This window comes from Sinocyclocheilus anshuiensis, unplaced genomic scaffold (assembly GCF_001515605.1).
Source record: "Sinocyclocheilus anshuiensis isolate Anshui unplaced genomic scaffold, SAMN03320099.WGS_v1.1 scaffold115, whole genome shotgun sequence".
NCBI lineage: Eukaryota > Metazoa > Chordata > Actinopteri > Cypriniformes > Cyprinidae > Sinocyclocheilus > Sinocyclocheilus anshuiensis.
Window position 1 is genome coordinate 2,490,084 of NW_015548219.1, and position 27,156 is coordinate 2,517,239.

Below are 27,156 nucleotides of genomic sequence, written 5' to 3' on the forward strand. Positions count from 1 at the left end.
GAAGCCAGACTTATTACTGCAGACACTGCCCCACTTCTGACTGACGGAGAAATCAAAGACAAATGAAGGTGGAGACATCTAGGAGGTTACAGTGATTAATGCATCTAGACAACAAGAGAAAGAGAGAGAAATAGAGAGAGGGAGGGGAAGAAAAAGAAAAAGAAAAAGAGAGCAGGCTCAGATCCATTATGAAATCTATTCATGCCTATTAAAATCTTATTTCGCTGCTCCTTTATTTCGCACACAATGCAGCACATTCATTACTAGTGAAGAACATTGCAATCTTCTAGTGTTTGGCTCAGGTTCGGAAGTGCTGCTCAATAGCCCACCGTGTGTATGATTACTGATACAGACCAAACTTTCTGATTGTATGTATTGATTAAATGCAAGTGTTTGCTAATTAATCCCTTCCCACACAGCAGTGGATCTGTCATGCTGAGAGGAGGCAGATATCAGTCCTGCCACTTTAGATTTTCAGCTCCTACATATGATAAACTTCTTGCAGTATACATTATAGCTATCTATTATACATTGTACATTCTTTCTTTCTTTCTATCTATCTATCTATCTATCTATCTATCTATCTATCTATCTATCTATCTATCTATCTATCCATCCATCTCTTATCTACAGTATCTCTCTCTCTCTCTCTCTCTCTGTCTGTCTGTCTGTCTTTCTGTTTGTTTGTCTGTCTGTCTGTCTGTCTATCACTACATATCTGTCTGTCTGTCTGTCACTACATATCTGTCTGTCTGTCTGTCTGTCTGTTCATCACTACATATCTGTCTGTCTGTCTGTCTGTCTGTCTGTCTGTCACTACATATCTGTCTGTCTGTCTGTCTGTCTGTCTATCACTACATATCTGTCTGTCTGTCTGTCACTACATATCTGTCTGTCTGTCTGTCTGTCTGTTCATCACTACATATCTGTCTGTCTGTCTGTCTGTCTGTCACTACATATCTGTCTGTCTGTCTGTCTGTCTGTCTATCACTACATATCTGTCTGTCTGTCTGTCTGTCTGTCTATCTATTTTTAAGTTTATCAGAGTCAACCTTCAGGAGAGGGAGTGTGCAAAAATGACTTTGACAGACTTGGCGACTGTACTGGTATCAGAAGGGACATGTAAAATGATCATCTATTGTCTATTTTAGGTACAATACTAAAATATTTACATGAACGATCATGAAATAATAATTTTAAAACAAACGTATAATTTATTCAAATGTCTTTTTTTAAAACTCGTAAATGCTACAAACCCCCAATTCAATCGTTGTTGTCCCAGAAGCTGGTGCGCTCGGGGACTGTGGCCCCGCCTGCATTAGTAAACCCCTCTAGTGCTGGATCCGCTGGTCAGAAGAGCCCCTGAATCCAGCGCTAACATTTTCTGCCTCGCCTTGCGTGTGCTGCGCTCTCGGGTCGATGTTGCGCATTTAACACTGACCACACATGCGGAATACACAGTCATCTTCCCCCGAAGAAGTACTAAAGGGGTCACTCCCATCTCTGTTCGGACTACTCGACAAACGCGAGCGATTCTACGGAGATTTCTATTCCTTTGGACAAAGCATAAAGAACCAAAGAAAGGGAAAAGTGCGCTGAATGCTGTAAGTACGCACCTTTGTTCTTTCTCCACTACGCGTCCGTTTTGTCCCTGCAGTTTTATCATTACCGAATGCAGTATTCATTATAGGTTTATTGACTTTAAAGGCAAAGATGAGGAACTTCTAAGTTTGTATTGTCGGACAGAGTCCAATAATTGACGAGCTGTGATGCTGGAGATGTGAGGCTGGTGACGGACAAGCTTGGCAACTTCTCCTGTATCTCAGACAGTATAGAGTAGACAGATCAAACGCGTTTTGTAATGCTGTGCTGCTTCTATAGTCAACGCATGGGGTGTATAGAATCTGAAAAAGATGTTTAGACATAAATATTAATTTGGACTTGAAAAATCAGTGATTTCCTTCTGTGAGATCGATCATTAAAAGGTTGGTTTAATGATCTCTGTATTACGGGGAAGCACAAACGACCCCCAAAGTTTAGAGACCTTTATATACAAGAAGGAGAGAGGAAAAAACCTCTTGACAAAAACATGTGATGTGAAGCCTATCTAATCAGTAAGATTTGTTGAGAAATATTCATTTGATAACATCTTACCATTTTGTAACAAAGGTTTTAGTGCTATGAAGAAGCTTATGCTAAGACACGGATTGGTCAACCGGAAAACGTTTTTAAACAGCTGATACCACTATAGTGGCCGATATATAGCCTATGTGATAAGTATGGATGGCTATAATGTAAAGTCATGGATAATTATGAGGAGGTTTATTTTGCAACATTGGCCATCTGACTGTACATTATGTCTTAAAATACGGCTTAATAAATATGAAACACTGAATTTATATTAATATGAAATAGTGATTTGCTTTTGTGTTGTATTACTTAAGGACGAAAGAGGGGCAGCTATGAAACATAAGATGAGGTCAGATATACAGCGTTGCCATGGGCAACGGTCATTATTGGGAAATATATGAGGACTGAACAACCAAGAATCAATTCTTCCAGAGAGCCAATTGAATTATAGCAACTGAGTTTTACACAAGTACCTTGAAATTAATTTTCCTCAAAAATTAACTAAAAGTATTTGAAAAAATGATAAATTTTACATGTAGATATTGGCAAAGTGGCCAAATTTTGGCTGATTTATCAGTTTAGCCATTAGATCAGTCTTTAACTAACACAAATAAACACATTTTGAGGAAGAATAGTGATTCAAAGTGATATCAAAATCCAATGGATTGGTCTATAACTAATGGAGATAAACACATATGCAGGAAGACAAGTGATGCAAAATGGAAAGCAGTAGACTATAGTGGTTATTTTTCTGCATATACTTGGAAACACACTGTTTATTAAAGAAAACAAAACCCCAAAAATTATGTTTGTAAAATTCATCGCTTAAGTGTCTCCCTTGGGACTTAAAATCCTCCAGGAGATTTGACAATAATTTATGTGCCTCTTAAAAGAGTTTTTAGGTCAGCATTATTCAGACACGCCACATTATGCGCAGATTCAGGTTTTCTCCCATCCACTGCTTGGGTACTGCTGGTCTCATGGGCTTTCCAACCTGCGACTCCATAGCAACGGAAAAGACCGATTCCACTAGTGACACTTCTCAGGGCCGCCAGAGCCACAATCCGTTGTATCTTCCTTGATAAGTATCAGGAGACTTGAAAAGACATCTTGCCCTAACTCAGCGTCCAGTGGCTTTCTCAGTGTGTTCAGCGATTGTTCCGGTTTCAAAATGTTTCCTGAGTCCAGATTTGTTGACATGAAAGCAAATCTCATGATGAAAATTTATCTTTGGTTATCTATCTTCAGAAACTGTATAGAGGCTAAGCTTAGGACTACAGGAGATGTGAGAAGACAGGAAATCCACCCCAGCTTTCAAGTTGACGTACACTGACTGCTCCGTTCAGCAAATTCTGCCTTTGCTGCTACCATCTTAGCCTACCGTACTTCAGCAACATGTCAAGATGTGATTTTCCTCTCAAGAGTCCTAATAAATACATCCGAGCTCTCTTTTCATTTCTGTGGCATTCAGTGGGGCTTTTGACCAATGTGCGATATTCAAAACACAATGAGTTTGATTGCTGTTGTGATTGAGGATAAAAGATTCCAGGCAGATTGCCTCCAGAAAACGGTAATTAGAAGACAAACAACATTATAAGCATTGTAAGGCATCTTCAGCGCGCCAGTCAAGGGTTCTGCTTATAACAAATAGGAGCCACAGCTGTGCGGCTGTGGTGATCTATCCATTACGGGGATGGGGTTGGAAGCGCTCTGTTATCCTGTGTCCCACTGAGATAAGAAGCAGAGAGGAGGATTTTAGCAGACTGGATTTGCAGCCACACACTGTCCACTTCAGGCTTCTAAGCGATTTATGTACACAAGCAGGCCCAATAGATGATTCCAGGACTCCGTCTGTGACTGTCTGTAGGGTTTATAGCAGCTACAGTGTTGGAGAGTAACTAACTAAAAGTAGTAGACATATAAGTGTTCAAGTACAAGCTACTCTTTCCACGTCTGTGCTGAAGGAATTATCAAATATATTCACCCAAACAGTTCTTTCTCTCTCACTATCTCACACTGTGTGCAGCATTTGGAAGTCCAATTTATTCTAGTGAATCGGTTCATTTTAAATGGTCACGTCTCTCATCAAAGTCAAATACATTTCAGTGAGTCAGTTCATCCTAAACGGTCCTCAAGTAGTGTTTCAAATTCCAATTCATTCTATTGAATCGGTTCTTCCTAAATAGCTCTTTCTCTGTAGCTTTTGAAAGTTTGATTCATTCTAGTGAACCGGTTCGTCCTAAATGGTCCTTTTCACAAATGTGACCCTGGACCACAAAACCAGTCATAAGTAGCACGGGTAGCCTATATCTGTAGCAATAGCCAACAATACATTGTGTGGGTCAAAATGATTGATTTTTCTTTTATGCCAAAAATCATTAGGATAATAAGTAAAGATCATGTTCCATGAAGATATTTTGTAAGTTTCCTACCGTAAATATATAAAAACGTAATTTTCGATTAGTAATATGCATTGCTAAGAACTTCATTTGGGCGATTTTCTCAATATTTAGATTTTTTTTTGCACCCTCAGATTCCAGACTTTCAAATAGTTGTATCTCAGCCAAATATTGTCCTATCCTAACAAACCATACATCAATGGAAAGCTTATTTATTCAGCTTTCAGATATATAAATATATAAATGATATATATATATATATATATATATATATATATATATAGCTTTCAGATGATATATAAATCTCAATTTCAAAAAATGAACCCTTATGACTGGTTTTGTGGTCCAGGGTCACATATAGCCTAGTATGTGGCGTTTGAAACCCTGCTGAAAAATCCAACCTGGTCATAGTTGGTCAACAGGCTGGTTTTACCTGTTTTTTTCAGGGAAGTCAGATTCATTCAAGGGAATCGGTTCATCCTAAATGGCCCCTTCTCTCATATGTAGCGTTTGAAAGTCCAATTCATTCTATTGAATCGGTTCTTCCTAAATAGCTATTTCTCTCATATGTAGATTTTGAAAATATGATTCATTCTAGTGAACTGGTTCGTCCTAAATGGTCCTTTTCTCATGTGTGTGGCATTTGAAAGTCGGATTCATTCAAGTGAATCGGTTCATAGTAAACGGTCCCTTCTCTCATGTGTAGCGTTTGAAAGTCCAATTCATTCTAGTGAATCGGTTTTTCCTAAACAGACCTTTCTCTCATACGTAGCCTTTGAAAGCACGATTCATTCTGGTGAACTGGTTCAGTGGTTGTTCATCAGATGAGGCATAGGGACGCTGAGCAAAACACTGAAGCTGATAAAGTTAACTTTTTAATCAGTTTACCCACTGAAGTGCATAGCATGTATTTGTGTATTTTTTTTATTGTGCATAGCGTGTATTTTTCTATTTCTATTTTTTAATAGATGTTAGCCCATGCAAAATTTTAAATACATAAATTCGGCGTCTCTCACGAAACTGACCAATCAGAATTAATATTCAAATAACGCAACGTTGTTGGCAAACTGCGGCTGAAAAAGACTCAATGCTAAAGGAGTTACTAAAAGTTACCAGTCGTAAGTTAGCTTTTATTATCGCATTAGTGTATCATCAAACTCGCAGGTGCAAAGAAACCTCAAAGTTAGGCAAAATATCAATTAAACAAACGAACGAATGATCAGAAACGGGGCACTTTAGCCTACATTTGCCATAATGAAGAAGTGGATAATTGAGAGCGCTTGCGCATAGGTGAGTAGACGTTAGAATGGGGCTCTCCCACTGATCTATATATAATGACTATTATAGATCAGTGGGCTCCCCGTTCATGCGTAAATGTTTATATTGGTTAAAGTATGTAACGCTGCGTTTTTTGTTTGTTTGTTTTTTATGTACTATACTGACATAAATTGTGTTGGTGATAGGAGAGATTACAAGTTTATAACGAGTCAGTTTTTACAATTTTAAGATATCAGGGGATGTCACGTCAGAGTTACACAGAACAATCAAAGCAATGCAAAGCAAATAAGCAATACATACATATAATGTAGGAAGACTGTAGAGAGGACGTCAGTAGGAAAACAAAGCTAAATAGGGTGTTTATGTTTTATTTATATAAACGTACCTCTTCAAATTGAACACTGTTACCTTAATTTATTGTGAGCCCCTCATTGTTTTATGCCATCTAAATGTTAAATTATTAATGGTCGTAGTTTTATTTATAAAACATTTTGTTTGTATTTAGTACAATACCAGTCAAATGCAGAGCATAAAATTACAGAGCACTATTTAACAGTTCAGAGAATTTGAGATAAACAAAAACAACAGAGTGAGAATTAAAAAATTGCTTAAGTAACTTTAGTGCTAGTTTTGTTTATCTGCTTCAAAGTACAATTAGATTGTAGCATGGCAAACTACAGCTGAGTAGCCGTTTATCAAATTAATGGACATAAGTGCATTTCATTAAGATCTGATGGCTTTATTATTATATTATATGCTCTTCAGTTAAGGACCGTCATGTACTTGACAACACGTGGAGTGAAGGAATCATTAAATGGAGCCCCTAAATTGATTTCATTTTCCCTAGAGAGTGAGCGGTTGACAATATACTGCCATTGTTTGTACTCTACTGATATGGTGTAAAGCATCGGCGGTCCTCCGGGGGCAATAATTGTTCCCTGTATTGACTTGCGGATTCCTCGATGAGCTCAGATTGACTGTAGCCCATGGGAGGGGTTAGATGACATGTTGTGATAGAACTGGGCCTTGGTTCTCATTTATTTTTCATCAGCTTCACCTCGCTTGTTTATATAACGCTGATGTTCAGACAGCTCCAGAACTGCTTTGCTGTGATTCTACCAGTCTCGCTCCACCGTATATATTTGAGCCCCAGTCTTGCCCTATTTTACAGTAAGGCAAGCGGACACAGATCCAGGCCAGCCTGTCCCCCTTTCGCTCTCCCTCTCTTTTCGCCTCTGTATGCCACATTTTTCTATCTGTCTATCCCTCCGTCTCACTCGCTCGCTCTCGAACTCTCTTGCTCCTCTGAGTCCCACAGCTCTAATTCTCTCCTCTCTTCTCTGCGGTTTACTCATTGAAACCCACACGTTAGTTACCCTATACTCCTTCCAGACAGTTCACAGAAGCAAGCGTCACTTTTATTGCTCATTCAAATATGGCATCTAAAGGCTGTGGATAGGAATGATAGCACACACTGTTCAGTTTATTGAGGAGAGCTGTCCTATTTCTTTTTCTAAGCGATTGGACTTAGGACTGTCGCCTGGCGGATGATAAAATGGGCAAGAAATCCCTTTGAAGGAGGGAGCCGAGCCATATTTGCAGACCAGTATTTTAAATACTTAAAAAATTGTTAAGGAGCTACTGTATTTATATGTGAAATAATCCTTTAGTTTTGTTGTTGAAAGTAAAGTTATTTTGATGTTTCTGAAAGAAGTCTCTTATGCTCAACAAGGCTTTGTTTCTTTTTTTATTACAACTAAAATGGAAATATTGTGATAGGGCTGCATAATTAATCTTGTTTTAATCATGTCATGATTTTTCTGTCTCTTGTCTCTTTTTCCCGCTGATTATGTTTCCTGAAAACATTTTTTTTTTAATTTAATCTTTTTGTTGTCTTGCATTTGCAACAAGCCTTCAGAAGCTTTCATGTTAATAAAAAAAAAAACATGAACGTAATTTAAAGTTTTTGGAATTAATATTAGGAATTTCACTGTTTTTCATAGAGAGTATATTAAATTATATGATAAATATACTAAATCTGGAAATTAGATGAGGTAGTAAAATAAAACGTGCAACTTGATTTGTGCTTACGTGAAAGTACAATAATTCTGGCAAAATGTAAAAAGAAATTTCCCAAATGACAATAATCATCATTTTTGAGCAAAATAATTGTGATTCTCACCATTGTCATTCAGCCCTATTTTGTGAAATATTTTAATTATTACAAAAAAAACTATTTCTATTTTAATGTTTTTAAACATAATTTATTCCTGTTATGGCGAAGCTGAATTTTCAGCATTACTCCAGTCTTCAGTGTCACATTATTCTTCAAAAATCATTCTAATATGCTGATTTGGTGCTCAAAAAACATTTTAATATTAAAAAAAAAATAGTTTAGCATTTGAATAGTTTTGTTTTATTTTAATATATATATTTTTTATTTTAACGGCTTAATATTTTATTTTAATACAGACTTGAGCATGGACTCTTTTGATCAGCAATCACCTATAACATAGCAATGCTGTAGAAACCATCTAGAACACTGTAGCAACGCCTTGGCAACTGTCCTAGCATTACAATGGTGAGTTTTCACTTTTTAATGAGAAGTAAATTGGTTATGAAATATTAATGGTTGTGCATGGTTTAATGAATGGTACAGTATTAGATGCTTCTCTTATAAAAAAAAAAAAAAAAAAAACTGTTTATGGGAAGGTTCAGCTCTCGGAGAGCTGTCAGTTCCTGGTACTGTCCATCTTTCTGAAACAGCAAGTTTGACTGCCCTCAGGCAGGCTTTTGGAAGAGAACAACCTAGTGTTCACTGCTACTGCTGCTGTAAAATAATACAGTGACTATGTGGAAGTGAACTAAGCTTCAAATGAGATGTTCCTCGACAAATCTCAGGAAGGAAAATCTTCTGTTGGTTTTCAGGATATTAAGGTGGGCTTAATTCCCTCGTGAATCCTTGTTTTCCTCTTTTTCTTTGATGAGCGTGGGATATTAAGTTACGAGGGCAAGACTTGGCGTGTTTTAAGCCTCAAATATTATGACAGTTTATAGCAAACCTGCCATTTCTAAAATGCTTAATGCATCACTTCCATTAACGTTAACAATGCAAATGTGTTTAGTAGTTGTCGTGGCAACAGTGGCAGACATTCAGAGTGAATATTTTGGCTTTACCTTTAATAAATAATTGCTGTAATAAAAAGACATTGGGTTTTGCGTTTTTGAAGTTAACAGGGAAAATGCAAAACTTGAACTTATTAAATACAGTGAATTATGCTTCTAGGTCAGTATGTGCTAGGTTTTTTCTCCTACTTGAGAATTGCTGCCATATATTAGGAACTTGCATAACCAAGTGGAATAAATAATTACCCAAAACAGTCAGACAAAAGTGTCTCTGAACTAATAATGAAGTCTGAAAAACCAATGTATGATTTTGTAATGTAGTGTTTGATTCTGCATGTATCTAATATCCAAATATGAAATATAATGTACACTTTGGGTCAAATATGGACTAACCCAACTTTTGGGTTATAAATGTAATTAAAAAATTTAACCCAACAGCTGGGTTAGTCCATATTTGACCCAAAGTTGGGTTGAAACAACCCAGCATTTTTTAGAGTGTATACGTTAGCTGTGTTTGAAGCCATCATTAACTGTCGATAAATGCATACCTGTAACCATATTAGTATTGGTGTACTAATATAGAAAATATGGTTACAGAAATGCATTAATCGACAGTTAATGATGGCTTCAAATGCGGCTAACGATATACATTGCTGTTTTATTTTATTTATTTTAATTTTTTTCCAGCATATTAGTTAATATTTAATTTCATGCAGTTTTAAGTCATTATTATTATATTGTCAAATATCATATTATTTTATAGTGCAGTTATTTTCCAGTTTTTATTTATCAATTTATTTTGTTTTGTTTTTGCATTAACTTGCTTTGCTTATGCTTTGTTTTTGTTATTTTTTTCAGTCTTTTATTTTTGCTTTTGCTTTGCTTTGCCTTGCTTTGCTTGTTTATTTATTTTTTTTGGCAGTTGTTTTGCCTTTCTTTGCTTTGCTTATACTTTGTATTTAGTTTAGTTTAATTTTGTTTAGTTTGTTATTTTGTTTTTGTTTTTTATTTTGTAGTCGTTTTGCCTTGCTTTGCTTATGCTTTGTTTTTAGTTTAGTTTAGTTTCGTTTACTTTTGTTTCTTTTTTTGTTTTGTTTTGTTTTGTAGTGGTTTTGCCTTTCTTTGCTTTGATTAGGCAATGTTTTTAGTTTAGTTTTGGTTTGGTTTTGTTGTGCCTTTTTATAAAAGCAATAGGCCTCTCATTTTAAAGTGAACTACTTTGAACTACTTACAAGCAAATAATATCTAATTAATGCTGCAAGATGAAAGCCTGTACTGTGTAATTTATTTAAATGCCCACAACTGGATAATATTCACTTCACAGGAAACCAATATATCACCCAGTGCACAATGACACGGCTGTGAGAGGACTTCAGTGAATGTCCGTGTGTTTATCTGTCAACACTGGAGTTATGTGTTAAATCTGCTGGCAGCTTCTTAGCACTAAAGTGCATGTGGCTGCAATTTCATCTCCACGCTGAAAGGTTTTAATTGGTGGTACCCTTCAAGCGATAGTCGACAAATGCTTCCTACCTCTTGAATCCTGTCTTGGTGGCGGGTGATTGTAAATGTCGAGCGAGAAAACCTACACTGACAGCCCTGATGAATGACAGGGCCACTTGACTGAGCCACTGGGGAGAGAGACACCAGAACGGCTGATTTTCATCATAGCGTATGAAACCCTGGGCTCGGTTTTGCTAACAAGCACGGTCGCAATCATAGTATATTCTATGATCGTTATTTTAACACATTACATACGCTGATTGTAAGTTTCTAGGTTGTGTAACATATCATACAAGTGTATTCTTACACAAAGCCCCCTTAATCATCACATAGTGGTGTTTTTATGCAATAGCAGTTATTAGAACACCTACACACGGTAGTTTAGCATTATCAAGATGCGTTAGCATGGAAAGGTCAATTTTATTATTTGCAAACCTTTCACGGGGCAAAATGCACAGAGAATGTGGTGAGTGCTACTAATTAATCTTCAGCTGTCTCGCTTCGTCTCGTTTGCGTATGTGGTGATTTAGGCTTTAGCGAGGAGCCGTTAGTCAGATATTTCATCTGACCTCTTTGCTTTAGTTACTGTCTGAGCCTCTCTCTCTCTCTTTCTCTCTCTGTCTCTGTCACTATCTGATATTGCTTGCTGACTTCCCCCCAAACACCCAGACATTTTGTTTGCCGTTCAGAAATCCTGTTGAGATGTCTAACGCTTGTGTACACTTCAGGAATATGGCGTGTGCTAACCCAAGACACAGAAAACAGCTCCATCTGTCCCTTTTGGAAACCTTTAGTCCAATGTAATAAAAACAGGCAATGAAATATACAATGGGGTCCAAAAGTCTGTGAGCCCATTAAAGTGGGATTTAAAATCTAGCTAAAAATAAACAGAGTTTTAGGATACATTTTTTATTTTATTTTACAAAATATTTATTAATTTATTTTACAATTTATATTTAAGCAATTTTTTGTGTTTTATTTTCCAGTTTTTTTTTTGTTTTGTTTTGTTTCACTGTCATTTTATAAAAACAATAGGACACTCAAGGTTTTTATTATTTATCTTATTTTATTATTTTTTGTTTATTTAATTTTAGTTTCCCTCATCTTGGTTAATGTGTCATTTTATTTAATAATATTTTATTTTTCCAATTTATATTTATGTTTTTGTTGAATTTTTTGTTGTTGTTAGGTTTGCTGTCAAATTATAAAAAGTAGTGTAGGACAGATTTTAAAGTTTTTTATTTTATTTTATATTATTTTATTTGATATTTTATTATATTATTTTATTATAATATATTTTTCTTTTTCTTTTTTTTTTTAGAATTATAATTTCCTGTTCTTTTGTTTGTTTCACTGTCATTTTATACAAACAACAGGACACTCAGGGTGATTTTTATTTTATTTAGTTTTTATTTTATTTTATTTTCACTGCCATTTTATGAAGACAATAGGCGAATCAAGGGGATTTTTTTAATGTATTTTGGGAATTAAAATTATATTCATTCATATGCTACAGCTTAAAGTACAATACAAACACAATACAAACCTTTACATAATAAATTATTGTTGATTTTATCTGCATGTAAATGCTGCATTGTTACGATACACTAATGTTTCTTTGATCTACAGTACTTAGAAGCAATTAATGAAAACAAACAAAGTATATTTTAAGTTAATGTGGCTGATTTGTTCATTGAACCAAGTTTGTGATAAACAAGGCCTTTTCATTTTCTTCTAGTGAGTCAGTTCAATTATCCCTGCCAGGTAGCAAAGACCCAAAAGATGGAGTAGAAATATTAAAATGACGTGATATACAGTCTGACATTTCAGTGTACCGCTGAGCTCCTGAAGTCATCCGCGGACGAAATATAAAGGCGTTCAGTCTGGGCAGAGAGGGACTGTTCAGAAACATTTGGTGAACCCAGTGAATTCACAAAAGGCCACAGAGAGATAAACAAGTGGAGCTAAATGACCAGACAGTAATAAGAAATTATGATGTATGGGAATAATAAGCACTCAAGTCAACAGCAAATCAAAATTGGCCCTCTTTACTTTATTAATATGTTCCTGGTCTTATTGTGCATGATTCATTGGTCATATTATCCTGAAGTAATGACAAGTTTGTCTTGCTAATCTTTCATCAAGATATAATAGCTTGCTTCACCATCTGAAATGACTTTTCTTTTCAGCTGACATCGTCTAGGTTGGACAATGGTCCATCAAAGGACCCACTTCTAATCAAGAAAAGAGTTGGGATTTTATTTTATTACATTTTTTCTTTGATCAATTTATATTCCAGATATTATGCAATATTTTATTTTCCAGCATATTGTTTAATATTTAATTTTATTTTCCTATATATATATTTCAATTTATATAACAGTTAGTAATTCTAAAGTTGTTACTTTATTTTATTTTAGTGTATTTCTACTTTTATAGACCTTTTATAGATCTACTTTTATATATATACAGTTGAAACCATATTCAACATAGAGCATGAAGACTAGACATGTTTCAGAGGTCATAGATGTTTTTCAAATAACTTTTTCATGTCTACTAGACATGAAAAAAGAACATAGAAATACCAGGTTCCCATTACTTCTATTTCTTTGCACTGAGCAATTTACTTGCACAAGCCTGTTTACATTATTTGCAGGACAGGGCAGCTCACTTTTTCTGAACATGCAAAATGCACATTTATTATTTATTATTACATTTGTTTGCCTCTCTATGCCCACATATTGTATTTTGATGCAGCTAAATTCTCAATAAAACAGTTTTCATTGATATATTTTACTGTTTCTGTTGTCAGACAACCGAATGAATATGAAATAGTGACTGAAACGCGACCCATTAAGACTACATAACCAGCTCTCCCTTCCAAGACGTTAATCTGCACAAAAATCCTGATAATCGAGCCGTCATCTGATAAAATCAAATACATAAGATAAAGACAATAGCGGTGCTGTGATTTCGGCTATACTTGAGCGTTAAAATTAGTTTGCTTTTGCGGGTGGATTTCAGCAGTGGCGGGTAACACGGTCACTCCTACTAGCCACTTTGGCGGGTTGAATTTAATATACAGTAACAGAGCTCGACATTAAGGGACCAGTGAAAGAAGAGAATTTTACTTGCCCCAGACAACTAATCTGCTTAAAACATCTAATTAGGGAAGCACCAAAATTTCGGCGTTTACACATTCGGTGTAAACGGCAGTTGATAATGGATAGTCAACCGTAACAACAAGGTCACGCCAGCTGAGGTTCACGCAGCCTGTCTGGAGAAATTAAAACAAATCAACACAACTGCACACAGAAGAGACATAAAAATGAAACTTAGGTTTTATATTTATAACATATAGCCTAGCTAAGCAACATGACTCGACCAAGAGAGTAAAGTTTTCCCTGAAAACCACAATTGCAAATTTGACATAACGTTAGCTATTATACAATAATTCAAACGAGTAGTTAATATACATTTTAGTTCAATATTTGAATTTGAATTTTTGAAAGGATATATTGTCAGCGCGTTGACTGTTTTTGCTCGATTTGGTTAATGAAAATAGTTCCAAACAAAGATCACAGCAGAAACAGTCGCGTATTTCTGAGCAACACTGGTGTTTCGTTACTGAATGATTCGCGTTTTTGAATTTTGAATCATTTGAGTCAATTCAGTGTTCCATTCATAAAGACAGGCACGCTTCAATGACTCATTAATTAAGACAGTCACTTGCTGCTACTTACTGGCGGTTTACTTTCATAGTAGCTTATCTTTGCAAGTTTTCCAACATTTCATATCTGTATATTAAAAAATATGGAGCTTATAATATGACAAAACTATTTGAATTTGAATTGTGTAAATTTGAATTATTGACAAGTGTCATTTAACAAAACTGAATTTTATGTGGCATTTAACATAGTTCTGAATTAGATTTTTTAAAACTTGAATATTGAACATTTGAAATTTAACACAATTAATTTTTTATGGCAGTTTTTTTTAATAGACATGTATTTTCAAACAGCAGATTTTTTTTGTTTCGAGTTATTAGACTGCAAATATCCAGTTTTTAAAAATACAGCTTCAAGTTTTCAAGATGAAGAAGAAATTCGGAACATCAAATTCAAAATTCAATACGCAGAAATTCAGATCGTACAGAAAGTAGGTCAGAGGTTATCCACGGGGAAGAGTAGATGAATAGCAAATAACACATATACTGAATTTCTGTTATGTTTTGTTTATTTTTAGTAAAATCAAATGTGACCTTGTTGTTTGTAACTATGGCAATGTCTTCCCCGAGACCGCACAAAACACTCCAACTAAGAGAGAAGGCGGCAGCCGCGCGGCGATTCCAGGATGTCTTCATCTCCATATGATTATCTCGACAAAATGCTCCCACAAGTTAATATGACGTTCCCAAAAAGTTCTCATACGTTCTCATTTACAGTGTAAATGCATTCGTGCTACATTTCAGCTACATTGAACTGTCTGTAAATGCATTTGAATGCCACTCCAGTCACTTCTGTTTCTTCAGCAGTGGAAAGATCAATTTTGTAGATACTGATTTCATTTGATTGATAACAGACCTATATTGTCTTATTATATTTAGTGAAATTATTAATAAAATGTAAGAATTTGATATGAAAGATGATGCATGCATTTAATACAGTCAGGGAATGCCCTTTAAATAGGCCAAAAATGACCTGGAAATCAATTTAAATACATTTTTGTATGCAATATTAAGTCATATAAAATGTAATTTCACAACAAAATTGTGGCCAGTGAAAATGCTGAGTGGCTAGTAAATTTGGAAAACCACTAGCCACAGTGGCTGGTGAGCAAAAAGGTTAATGTCAAGCCCTGTATATATTCCAATTTATATTACAGTTAGCAATTCTAAAGTTGGTACTTTATTTTATTTTCAATGCCATTTTATAAAGACAGTTAGTGGCAATGCAGTTTTTAAATGTATTTTGGCAATTAGAATTTTATTAATTTATGTGCTGCAGCTTTCAGTTCATGTTAATCTTTACATTATAAATTATTGTTGATTTTATCTGCATGTCACATTTACAAGGTTACATTGTTTTGTTACATTGCAATGTTGCTTTGAAATACAGGCAAATAATATCTTATTAATTTTATTTTAGTTTAATTTAATTTAGTTTGCTTTAGTTTTTAGTTTAGGCTTTCTGTATGCCATTGAATTTATTCTCAAATTTGCTCTCTTTCTGCAGTGTTGATCATGCCGCGGAGCCCCATGTCTAGCGAGGAGGAAATGGCTCAAAGTTTCTCGGACTCGGTCAGTTCGGAATCAGATAGCTCCCGAGATGAGCCTCCCAGGCTGGATCGACCTACCAGCGTCCGACTGGACGACAGCCTGCGAGACACAATGCTCATCTGTGTGGTCATCCCTGACCTGCAGCAGTCTGTGCGTTCACACACACACACACACACACACACACACACACACACACACACACACACACTCACTCACTCACTCACACACACTCACTCTCGTGTTTCACCCCAGGCTGTTGGGCCATGTGGATCTTTCTAAATTATATTATTACAGTAAATTGCTTCCCTCTTACAGTTTCAGCCTTCTCTGGAGAGCTGTTTGGGTTTTAGTGGACTAAAAAATGGAACGTATGCAAGTGGGATAGGCAACAAGTATTTTTGACCTATTTCATGCACGTAAAGTAGAAAATTACATTGTCATGTTTTAAATGAAGAAAGTTCAGAAAAGCAATATCATGTAGAGTCATTTAACGCAGGTGTTTTCAATATGTGAAGGTAATAGTTTTATTGGTTATTCCTTTGCAGTAACACTCAAGCAAGCCAGATAAAATTGAAACCAAATCAGACCAAAAATTATATAGATTTTGATTTATTTGTAAATAAAATTAAAACCGAAAATCACCAAGGAATTTTTATTGCTCTCTCTCAAAACAGGATCTTTAAAAATATCTGTCTGTCATTACTGAAACTGTTATTTTGGGAGGAAGCAGAGGATTGAATTGTGTTTGCGCATAGCTGATGTGGTTATGGTTAGTATATTGTGCAAGTTATTGCCAGTGTTACATTTATTGAGCGTTACAATTATCTTAGTTTTCCATATTCTGCATTTACTTGTCAACAATACTGTCACAGTGAGGGAATAAGGAGGAGGTAGGATAGATTTTATTAGCTCTAAACACAAAATGAACAAGATGCTGTTATTCTGATAAGAGTATTCTTTATTGTATTCCAAGAAACAAGACATTCAGGTGGGACGTATCGAAGGGCACCTCAATTTAGTCAATATATGCTAAATATGCTAGTTATCTGCAGATTGCATTAGTGGGAAGGACATTCTGGGAGAGCATTTGATTGGACAGAAATCTGTGCAGTGCAGGTTGAGTCTTTAATATTTATAGTTTGTTTTACCTGAAGTGAAAGAGTGTACATTTTGAATGCCTATATCTGCTGAAAGGGAATTTTGTAAGTATTTAGGAGTTTACAATACCAGCAGCATATATAAATGATTTCAAAGCCTCCATATGGGCTAAAAGACACAAAACTTAATTTTATGTGCCTTTAAAGTACAGTTAAAGGAACAGTTCACCCAAGTATTAAAAATGGCTAAAAATGTAATTCGTTTATTGAACTATTAAAGTCAATTATCTGAGATGAGTTTGTTTCTTCATCAGAACAGATTTGGAGAAATTTAGCATTTACATCACTTGCCCACCAATGGATCCAGTGAATGGGTGCCGTCAGAATGAGAGACAAAACAGCTGATAGAAACATCACAATAATCCACAACTAATCTACACGACTCTAGTCCATTCATTAATCTTAAATCTTATAAAGCGAAAAGCTGAATGTTTGTAGGAAACAAATCCATCATTAGGGCATTTAACTTTAAATCATCACTGCTAGCCAAAATAGAGTCCATAATCCACAATGGCTCTTTCTCTAGTGTAAAAGTGCACCCGCTGTTGTCCTCTCACATCATAATCATATTTGATTAGAATTGTTTTGGACTGTTTTCACTTATAAATTGTGCTTGATTTGTACATATTTCTACCTTGACTCAGACAAGATGACCGTTTCACTGGTGAAAGCCATATTATAGATAGAGGACTTGTATTTTTTAGCATGAAGCAATGGTTTGAAGTTGAAAATTATGGATTTGTTTCTTACAAACATACAACTTTTCACTTCATAAGATGTTAATTAATGGATTCGAGTTGAGTGTGGATTACTTGCGAATTATTGTGATGTTTTTATCAGCTGTTTGGACTGTCATTCTGACGGCACCCATTCACTGCAGTGGATCCATTTGTGAGCAAGTAATGTAATGCCAAATTTCTCCAAATGTGTTCTGATGAAGAAACAAACTCATCTACATCTTGGATGGCCTGAGGGTGAGTACATTTTCATTTTTTGGTGAACTTTTCCTTTATGGTACAGTCACTTCTACAGCTGTTCTAAGGGCAAACTCAAGTAATTTCAATAGGAATCCATGCAATGGGGACTTTTGTTTGAGGGTGAAAGATTCCTCCACCAAATTTTGCAACAAGGGTTCAAGCTAATCAATCGAAAACTACTTAGTTTGAAAGTGACTTCTGTGTGAGCTGTTTCATACATCGCTACACTATTCACAATAGACAATCAATCTTTTCTGCCCGCTGACATTTCAATAATGTGACTGCACCTAAACACTTATTACTGGTTAATTTGTAAGGTCAAAAAAGGGTTGAAATGTACACGAGAAATGAAATGATGACCTCAGGGACCCACAAAAATGCTAAAAAAATGTATGATATAACCAATTAAATTTGATCTTGATCATAAAATGTCGTTCTGTCAGTCAACCAACACCAAATAACGTCATAACACATGATTTGTTTTCTCCCTTTTGAACATTTTAGCTCACAAATGTTTTCCCCTAGTTAATCTGTACACCTGCTATGGCCTGATAGAGCGTTTCTCTGTCTCTCTCTTCTCTCTCTCTCTGTGGCTTTGCCAGAAATCCATGAGGTTCAGTCCTGATGCCACAGTATGGGTTGCTAAGCAGCAGATCCTGTGTACACTCACACAGAGTCTGAGGGATGTGCTCAACTACGGGCTCTTCCAGCCAGCGGTGGACGGGAGGGAGAGTGGTTTCCTGGAGGAAGAACGGCCCCTGAGAGACTATCCGCTATCCACCAATAAAGGCGTTCCAACCCTTGAGGTAACGCGTCACTAGTTTGTTGCTTGAATGTTGCGGAGTCAACTTAAGCTCGATCCATGATGTAACTTTGACACAATACGTGCAAGGATACCAGAAATGGACATGGGACATCACTATCTGCAAAGCACTTTCACAAACATCCACAGGAATTATGCTGGTAGACGCTGAACTAGAAGTTAATCTGCCTAGAACAGCAGTGCCATCACTGAACTTTAAAGCTCAAATAGCACACGTTTTTGTATGAAACAATCAATTGAAGTGCTTTGACAAATATGTGAGTTTTGTATTTATGCTTTTATACTTGCCCCCTAGACTTCCATTGACAGTACATTAGTATAAAAACAACTTTTATCATTGTTTTATTGCTATTCATTCATTCATTCATGTTTTTTTATTAAATTAAGGAACTAACCAAAATTGATTTCTGTGGTAATCATGACCAATAATTAATATAAAAAATCAGAATAATTTTATTTTGAGAAGAAATGACCATGCATATTCTTTTTAGTTTTTCAAAAACATTTATTATTATTATTTTTTAACAATTAATGGATCATTAGAATTGGTAATCATCATCAACAATCATTAATAATTAGCAAAATACATTTATTGGGAGTGTAATATGCTTACATAGACTTCCATTGTAATGCATTACCGTAAACACAGATTTTATTATTGTTTTTTTTAATTTAATATTATTGATACATTTTTACAATTAAAGAAAAAAAATCTGAATAGTTTTTTGTTGCAGTCAACATTAACAATAATTATCCACATAATTTATTTAAGAGTAAAAATGCCCATTCATAATTATTTATGTCAAGGAAAATCACAATGACAAAATGGTTTTTGACCGTGATGATAACTGCTATAAACTGCTACCAATACAGCAATGTAAAGTTGGGGTCCTTATTTAAGATTTCTTCATTAATCATTTCTCAGTGCATTGCTGTAAACACAGCATTTATTGTTGTTTTTATAAAATTGTATTTATTTATTTTATAATTAAAAAAAATTCTAATAGTTGTTTGTTTGTTGTAATCAACATGAACAATAATTAATATAAGTAATCAAAATAATGTAATTGTGAGTATAAATATCCATTCATATTTATTATTTATGTCAAGGATGATTATTTATGTCCCAATGACAAAATAGTTTTGACAGTGATGATAACTGCTATAAATTGCTACCAATGCAGGGATATGAGGCTGGCGTCCTTTTTTAAGATGTGCTTTCTGTACAGGAGCATTCTCAGCTCTCTCTGTGAAAAGGCTGATGTCAGGCTGGTGTAACAGGAACCTTTTGTAGTTCTCTTGTATGTTCATTCAAGCCCCAGGGCCTGATATAATCATATCTCTATCAAGGCAGAGACCAGCCAAAAAGAGCTGCAAATGGCGTATAATGAAACATATTTTTATTTTATCATTTGTTTGAGCAAAAAATTCTATAAATTATTTGTATGCCCTCTTGATTACAAAAAAACGTGATGGTAACATAATACTTTAGTGCTCTGATATAAAATAGGGTTCTAAATAATTGTCTTATTAAGGTACCATGATATTTTTAATCATTTTTATACCATTTCACCATGGTACTTTTTAGTTAAAACTGTATTATCTCTAGATCAGGGGTGTCAAACTCAGTTCCTGGAGGGCCGCAGCCCTGCATAGTTTAGTTCCAACCCTGCTCCAACACACATACCTTGTAGTTTTCAAATAAGCCTTAATGACTTGATTAGCTGGATCATGTGTGTTTAATTAGAGTTGCATCTAAACTGTGCAGGGCTGTGGCCCTCCAGGAACTGAGTTTGACACCCCTGCTCTAGATTATTGTAAGTGTATTTTACGTCAAAATGTTTAATTTGTTAGACTGAATACTATGGAAGCCCGTTTCCGCCACTGAATAAAAAAAAAAAAAAAAGGCTATTGCGACTTTTTATCTCACAATTCTGAATTTTTTTCTCAGAATTGCGTGATATAAACTCACAATTGCGAGTTATAAAGTCAGAATTGCGAGATATAAAGTCACAATTGCGAGATAAAAACTCCCACACTCCCGCAGAGTCGATTGCAAGCATACGCCCCTGACCCTGTTTTAATTAGCCTGACTGCTCCAGTTTTTGTCTGCTGAGAGGATTGTTAAAATAAGGTAAATACAACTCCAATATCCTCCTAAAGATCCCGAAAAAGTCAGTTGGCACCTCAGTTCACTCAGAGAAGCTGTCAGTCTCAGCTGTCAATCATGACGTCACGCTCCCGTTTTTATAGCATCACTTAACTAACTAAAACCAAAATTATTTAAAAAACGAACACTTGAACTTACATCAGCGTGATAAAATCTACATCAAATGACAAAAGCCATCTTTGGAAAAAAAATTATTTGAAGTGAAATGTTATTTAGTTTGTCCCATGTTCCATTAGATTGCATGGAGAGGGCGGGATTTATGACCTATACTGGGACCAGCCACCTGGGGGCGATCGAAACGCAATGGCTTAACTTTTTAAGACTCGTGCGGCACACTTGCTCACAATTATAACTTTTTAACGCACAATTGCGAGTTTATATCACACAATTCTGAGAAAAAAAAAGTCAGAATTGCGAGTTTGTTTCATGCAATTATGAGAAAAAAAGTCAGAATTGCGAGTTTGTATCACGCAATTATGAGAAACAAGTTTGCAATTAACTTTTTTATTTTTTATTCAGTGGTGGAAATGGGCGTCCATAGAATACTTATTAATTTCTAAATTGAAACCAATCTAGCATATAAAAAGACTGCATTTTTCTCTCTGATTTAATTTTGCAGTTCCGCTACAAGAGCAGAGTGTACCAGCAGCCAAACGTCAACGAAAAGCAAATTGAAAAACTCCACACACAGGTAAGATTTTATTTTTTTGGTAAAAATGTTGCTTTGACATATGTAGATTAGCCTACTATGCATATTTGTCAAAATGTGTCTATTTTTGATGTGCAGGTGGTGATTAACTTATGTTCCGTTATGATAACTGAGTCTTTTGCATACATATCAAATAGAAGCTATTTGCTTAATTGCAAGCAGAAGAGGGCGTCTTGGGATACGGCTGTTAAAACAGGAAAGAAATGTTTGAAAATCTAGTTTTCTGTTGCTAAGATTGAATATCTAACGTACAACATTCATTTTAGAGTCTGCTGCTAAATAATGCAGCAGACCGGAGCATTTGCATACATTTGGACTTAGCAGGATTTTCGGGACGAGATGGTCATTGATGTTGACGTTTTAGTGTTTCGGCCAGTTTTTCCTCTGTGGTCATGAACGTTTTTGCAATCACCGGAGGAGGTTATTCCACGCTTCTCCCCCAAAAGCAGCCCCGAAGCTCCGAACCAAGTTTTAATTGCCGGCTTCTTCCAGCACTGTATGTCCTGTGCTGTGCTCGATCTCTTTCTCTTTATTGCTCAGCCTATTTATCTCCCGTCCCCACACTGCTTCCCTCAGCATTTAAAACTCTCCCTCTCATTGCTCTGAGGTTTCAAGCTCCCTTAATAAGTTATTATATTATAGCTCCGTAAGCCGGCAGGGTTTGTAAAGGATGACGTAGGAACAGCTTTGTGTACGTCCTTGTTTCGTCTGAGCAGATATTCACCTCAGATCATACCGAATGTCAGTGCATAATACTTTCAATGGAAGCAAACGCTTAGAGGGGTTTGCTTTTAAAATCTGACTGCATTATAAAAAATTAAAACGTGTAGTTGTTACCTTAAAGAGATATTTCTACCTGATCAGACTCTTAACAATAATTTTTATTGGCGTAACCCAAGGTGAACTTTAATAACTGAAGAAAGCCGGCTGTTTGAACTCAATTGAACTCAATGGTAGTTGCTCGGCTGGTGCATAAATTAATTCTGCCATCTTTGCTTATTTTGGAAAGAGTGCATTTAAAAGTTTAACGCATATGAACGCCACCTCAATTATGTGGATTTTCTTTGAGGCCAGAATTTTTCGGGTGTGTCAGTGAGAAAACATGGCGAATGCAATGGATGAAGTGTTTGCAATAGATCGCCGATTTGTTGAAGTGTATGAAATTACTTTTAATTTACAATAAAACTAGCTAAGTCGCATGTACAAAATGCAGTATTATTGTACAATTATGACAAATTTATAACGATTCAGTTATATAGTGCCTTCATAAATTGAATAAAAACAAAATAAACATAACTGATGCACGTTCATTATTTAGCATTTTGTAGAAGTAGTGACTGTATTTTTATATTTTTTTGTAGAAAAGGTCACCAAAGTGATCTGAAATCACCTGATGTCATAATTATGACTCCTCAACTCGTCAATGCAAACTTACCATGAACGCACCATTAGTCCCGGTTATTATTATTATTATTTTTGACAACGTTACCTGGCAAATGACAGCACAAGAACATGGACAAGCCATTTATTAGCAACTGTCCTGAGCTATGATGACAAAGGTAGCGTGATTTTATGAAATATTTGCGATTTATATGTTGCAGAAATTGTATTTGATCAGAATATATGGCTACTTTTAAATTACTATCAATGGAGAATGCTTTTTTCACCATAAAAAAAGTGTAGTTAAGGCATCTCCCAGCAGAGGCTAATTATGCTAACTATGCTAACCGCTCAAACTTTAATCGCTAACATTTTCAGGTTGAATTATTCATATTTATTATAATATTTCTGAATGAATAAACAAGTTTTAGGTGATTTTTGTAAGCTAACACTCACAAAGTACTTTTTACAGTGTAAGAGGATGAATGTTGTCATTGCACTAGGTGACATCTCTACATTGTAGTTAGCCTAATGGGTTTAAAGTTGTTAGCAAGCATCGAGGTGTGAATTATTGAAAGCTAGTGTTGGTAGGACGGGATCCAGAAGTTAAATAATGCAAACTCCAATGTTTTGTGCGAATATGGCACTTACTCTATTGTGTTGGGAGGTCTTCGTGTGTGTACTGTGTTGTGTGTAAGAGTTGACGTGTGTTCGTAGCATGCCGTAGCTTGCCAAGTGGTCTCTAACTCTTTGCCTTGCCAAATCAGCTGTGCTCTCTCTCTCTCTCTCTCTCTCTCTCTCTCTCTCTATTCATTGAATCTAGAACAGATACTGTATATATGAAACAAAAACATGCATGTATATACATTTAAAAAGTAGAACAAATTAACACTTTAGAATTCTACGAACAATTTATAATTCAATGTGGTGTGTGTGTGTGTGTGTGTGTGTGTGTGTGTGTGTGTGTGTGTGTGTGTGTGTGTGTGTGTGTGTGTGTGTGTGTGTGGTGTGTGGTGTGTGTGTGTGTGTGTGCGTGTGGGCGCATCACTGATTTGTTGACTCCTCCCTCTTTTTGTGACAGGCATCAATGTATCTTGCTGCTAGTAAGATACAATCTTGTTTTTCACCTAATAAATATTGAAGTTGTGTTTTCTTGTTTAACAACTTTAAACTTGTTGTTTCTTGTGAATCTCTCTTTCTCTCTCTCTGATGTCTCTGTACTGGGAGCTGCTCTCCTATCTATTTTTATCCAGCCTTGTATCACGGCATGTGTGTCCCAGAGATCTCAACATGAGAGAGGAAGTGAGCAGAGACCCTTCACACTCTTGCCAACCATTCATTCCCATCACTCGCTCCTGTATCTTAACTTCCTCCTCAATCATTAGCTGTCAGTGTTTCTTGTTTAACCTCACCTGCACCCTTGTTCTCTCTCAAACCTCCTTTTAGGTCAACCTGAGGAAATTTATGGAGTATATCCAGCATCATCAGGTGGACAAAGTCTCCAAGATGTTGGAAAGAGGATTGGACCCCAACTATCATGACCCTGAAACTGGTGGTATGGGATGCCATATTAGATAAACTCCAAAATTGCACATAAATGACTATTGAGGCTTTGTTCCCCAGCTACAGTTCCAGATTGATTACTTTACTGCATCATTATATTGTTTCCTTTTTAATCAATATGGTGTAGTTGGACCATTACATTGTATTTAAGCAGTTTATATTTAACGTATTTACTCACTGATTTAATCTCATGGCCATATCCTGTGTTGCATTGCATGTATTATTTGGAATACACCAATACTGTTAGCAATAATTCTTTTTTTTTTTTTGTCAGTTAATGGATATGATGGCAGAGATTATAAATCTGTACAATACTAAAAGTATACTCTAACTCTATATCTATATTCTATATATTCTAATCTGTATAATCGATATATTCTGCAAAAGAACAATATGGTTTATTATGTAGGTTTATTATATTTATATACACTATTATTTAAAAATTTGGGGTTAAGTAAGATTCCTAATGTTTTTGAAAGAAGTCTCTTATGTTCACCAAAACTGCATTTATTTGATAAAAAGTAAAAGCAATAATATTGTGAAAAATAACAGTTTTCTATTTGAATATATTTTAAAATGTAATTTATTCCTGTGATTGCAAAGCGGAATTTTTAGCACACATTATTCCTGTCTTAAGTGTCACATGATCCTTCAGAAATCATTCTAAGATGCTGATTTGATGCCCAAGAAACATTTCTAAATATTATCAATGTTAAAAATGTTGTACTGCTTGAAAACCATATTTTTTCAAGATTCTTTGATGAAGAGAAAGTTCAAAAGAACATTTGTTTGACAGAAAACATTTGTAACAGTATAAATGTCTGTACTATCACTTTTGGCCTATTTAATACATCCTTGCTGAATAAGTTAAATTTATTCATAAAAAAATAAATGTTTTGTTTTCTTAGAAAAAAAAATTTACTGTCCCCAAACTTTTACAAGGTATTTATATTTTTACTTTTATCTTTATATTTACATTGTCTAAAGTCCCAAATAAAGATGCAATTACAGTCTCACAATGTCATTTATATATTACATTTTTTTTATTGTTTAGCACAACTGTAACGCATATAGTACAATATTATACATTTAATTTAATTTAAATCTAATTATTGTTTTGATAAAACACAAATCCCTTGACTAATGTCTTACGTTTATTAAGAGAGATTTACCTAATACATTTTAATGAACTTGTTTTTGTGCTTCTGGTCTGCAGAGACACCACTAACCCTTGCGGCCCACCTGGACAATATGGTGGAGATTATAGTTACATTGAAAAACGGTGGGGCTCATTTAGATTTCCGCTCTCGGGATGGGATGACTGCCCTGCACAAAGCAGCCAGGGCAAAGAACCAGATAGCTCTTAAGGTAATAAATGACCTCATCCTGAACGACGGCATGAGCTTATGGCTGTGTTAGAGTGATCCTCTTCTTTGATTGTCTTGTTGTTTTTGTAAGAATGACTGCTGTTGATCTAACACAGAGCAGTACAGTGACATCTTACAGTGTCAGTGATGCAGCTGAGTTTACAGTACATTATCACTTTGACAGATTATACTTTTATTCAAAGCACACTCTGTTTTGTTTATTTAAAATGAATCCGTAATTAAGTTTTTTTTTCATTATTTAATTGTTGCTTTCTTCCCTTGACAACAATTGGAAATAATACTGCTGATGTACCACTGTTTTGTGCCCCGAATATTGTAAAACACAATTTCCTGTCTACCGTTGCTCTTGCAGTATATTGCTTGTTGGCCATTTATTTAAGAAGGCTTCATGGAGAATCTTGGTTATGTCAGTTCGGAGTGCTAGAGACATAGATTTCCTATTTTTATTATTGAGTGGCTGGGTTTCGTAATTTTAGAAGGAAAAAGTACTTGTAGTTCATTTAGTTACGAAACGAAAATGTACTTATGAAACTGCTTGGCTGTGTAAAATTGAATAAGAAATCCCAAAGGCATTATCTAAAAAAATAAAAATAAAAAATCAAGCAGATTCGTGTACATGCATATATGTATTGTTTTACATACATGTTTACATTACATATTTTTTCATTACAATTTTATAAGTTTTATAATATTTGTTGTGTTTGACATCCAAAATATTAAGTGAATGTTTAATGATTGGTTATAATTCAAGACACTTTTTCTGATATACAGTGCTGTTCAAAAGTTTGGGGTCAGTAAGGTTTAATTTAATTTAATTAATTTTATTTTATTTTATTTTATTTATTTTATTTTATTTTATTGTATTTTATTTTATTTTATTTTCTATAAATAAATAAACAATGCAGTTCAGCAAGGATGCATTAAATTAATCTACAGCGACAGTAAACACATTTATAATAAATGCTGTTGTTTTGAACATTCTATTTATTAAATAATTCTGAAAATGTATCCTGGTTTCCATAAGAAAAAAATGAAGCAGCACAACTTTAAACATTTATACTAATAATATGAAATGTTTATTGAGCAGCAAATCAGCATATTAGTATGATTTCTGAAGGATCATGTGACACTAAAGACAGGAATAATGATGAGGAAAATTTAATTTGGCTTTGCATCACAGGAATAAATTAAATTTTTAAATATATTATTTATATATTTTAAGTTATTTTAAGTTAATAACTTAAAATAGTTATTTTAAACAGTAATAATATTGCA

General features: G+C 35.0%; 1 protein-coding gene across 1 annotated transcript in view; it reads left to right on the top strand.

Moving 5' to 3' along the window:
- Positions 1–1,367: 1,367 nt before the first annotated feature.
- LOC107654104 (SH3 and multiple ankyrin repeat domains protein 1-like) overlaps positions 1,368–27,156 on the top strand; it is a 49,224-nt gene continuing 23,435 nt past the window's right edge. Inside the window, exons 1-6 of the mRNA XM_016441031.1 lie at positions 1,368–1,604; positions 15,671–15,864; positions 18,451–18,654; positions 21,461–21,532; positions 24,377–24,485; positions 25,710–25,861. Coding sequence (XP_016296517.1) covers positions 15,679–15,864; positions 18,451–18,654; positions 21,461–21,532; positions 24,377–24,485; positions 25,710–25,861 — 723 coding nt within the window. The 5' untranslated portion in view covers positions 1,368–1,604; positions 15,671–15,678. The remainder of the gene's footprint in view (positions 1,605–15,670; positions 15,865–18,450; positions 18,655–21,460; positions 21,533–24,376; positions 24,486–25,709; positions 25,862–27,156) is intronic.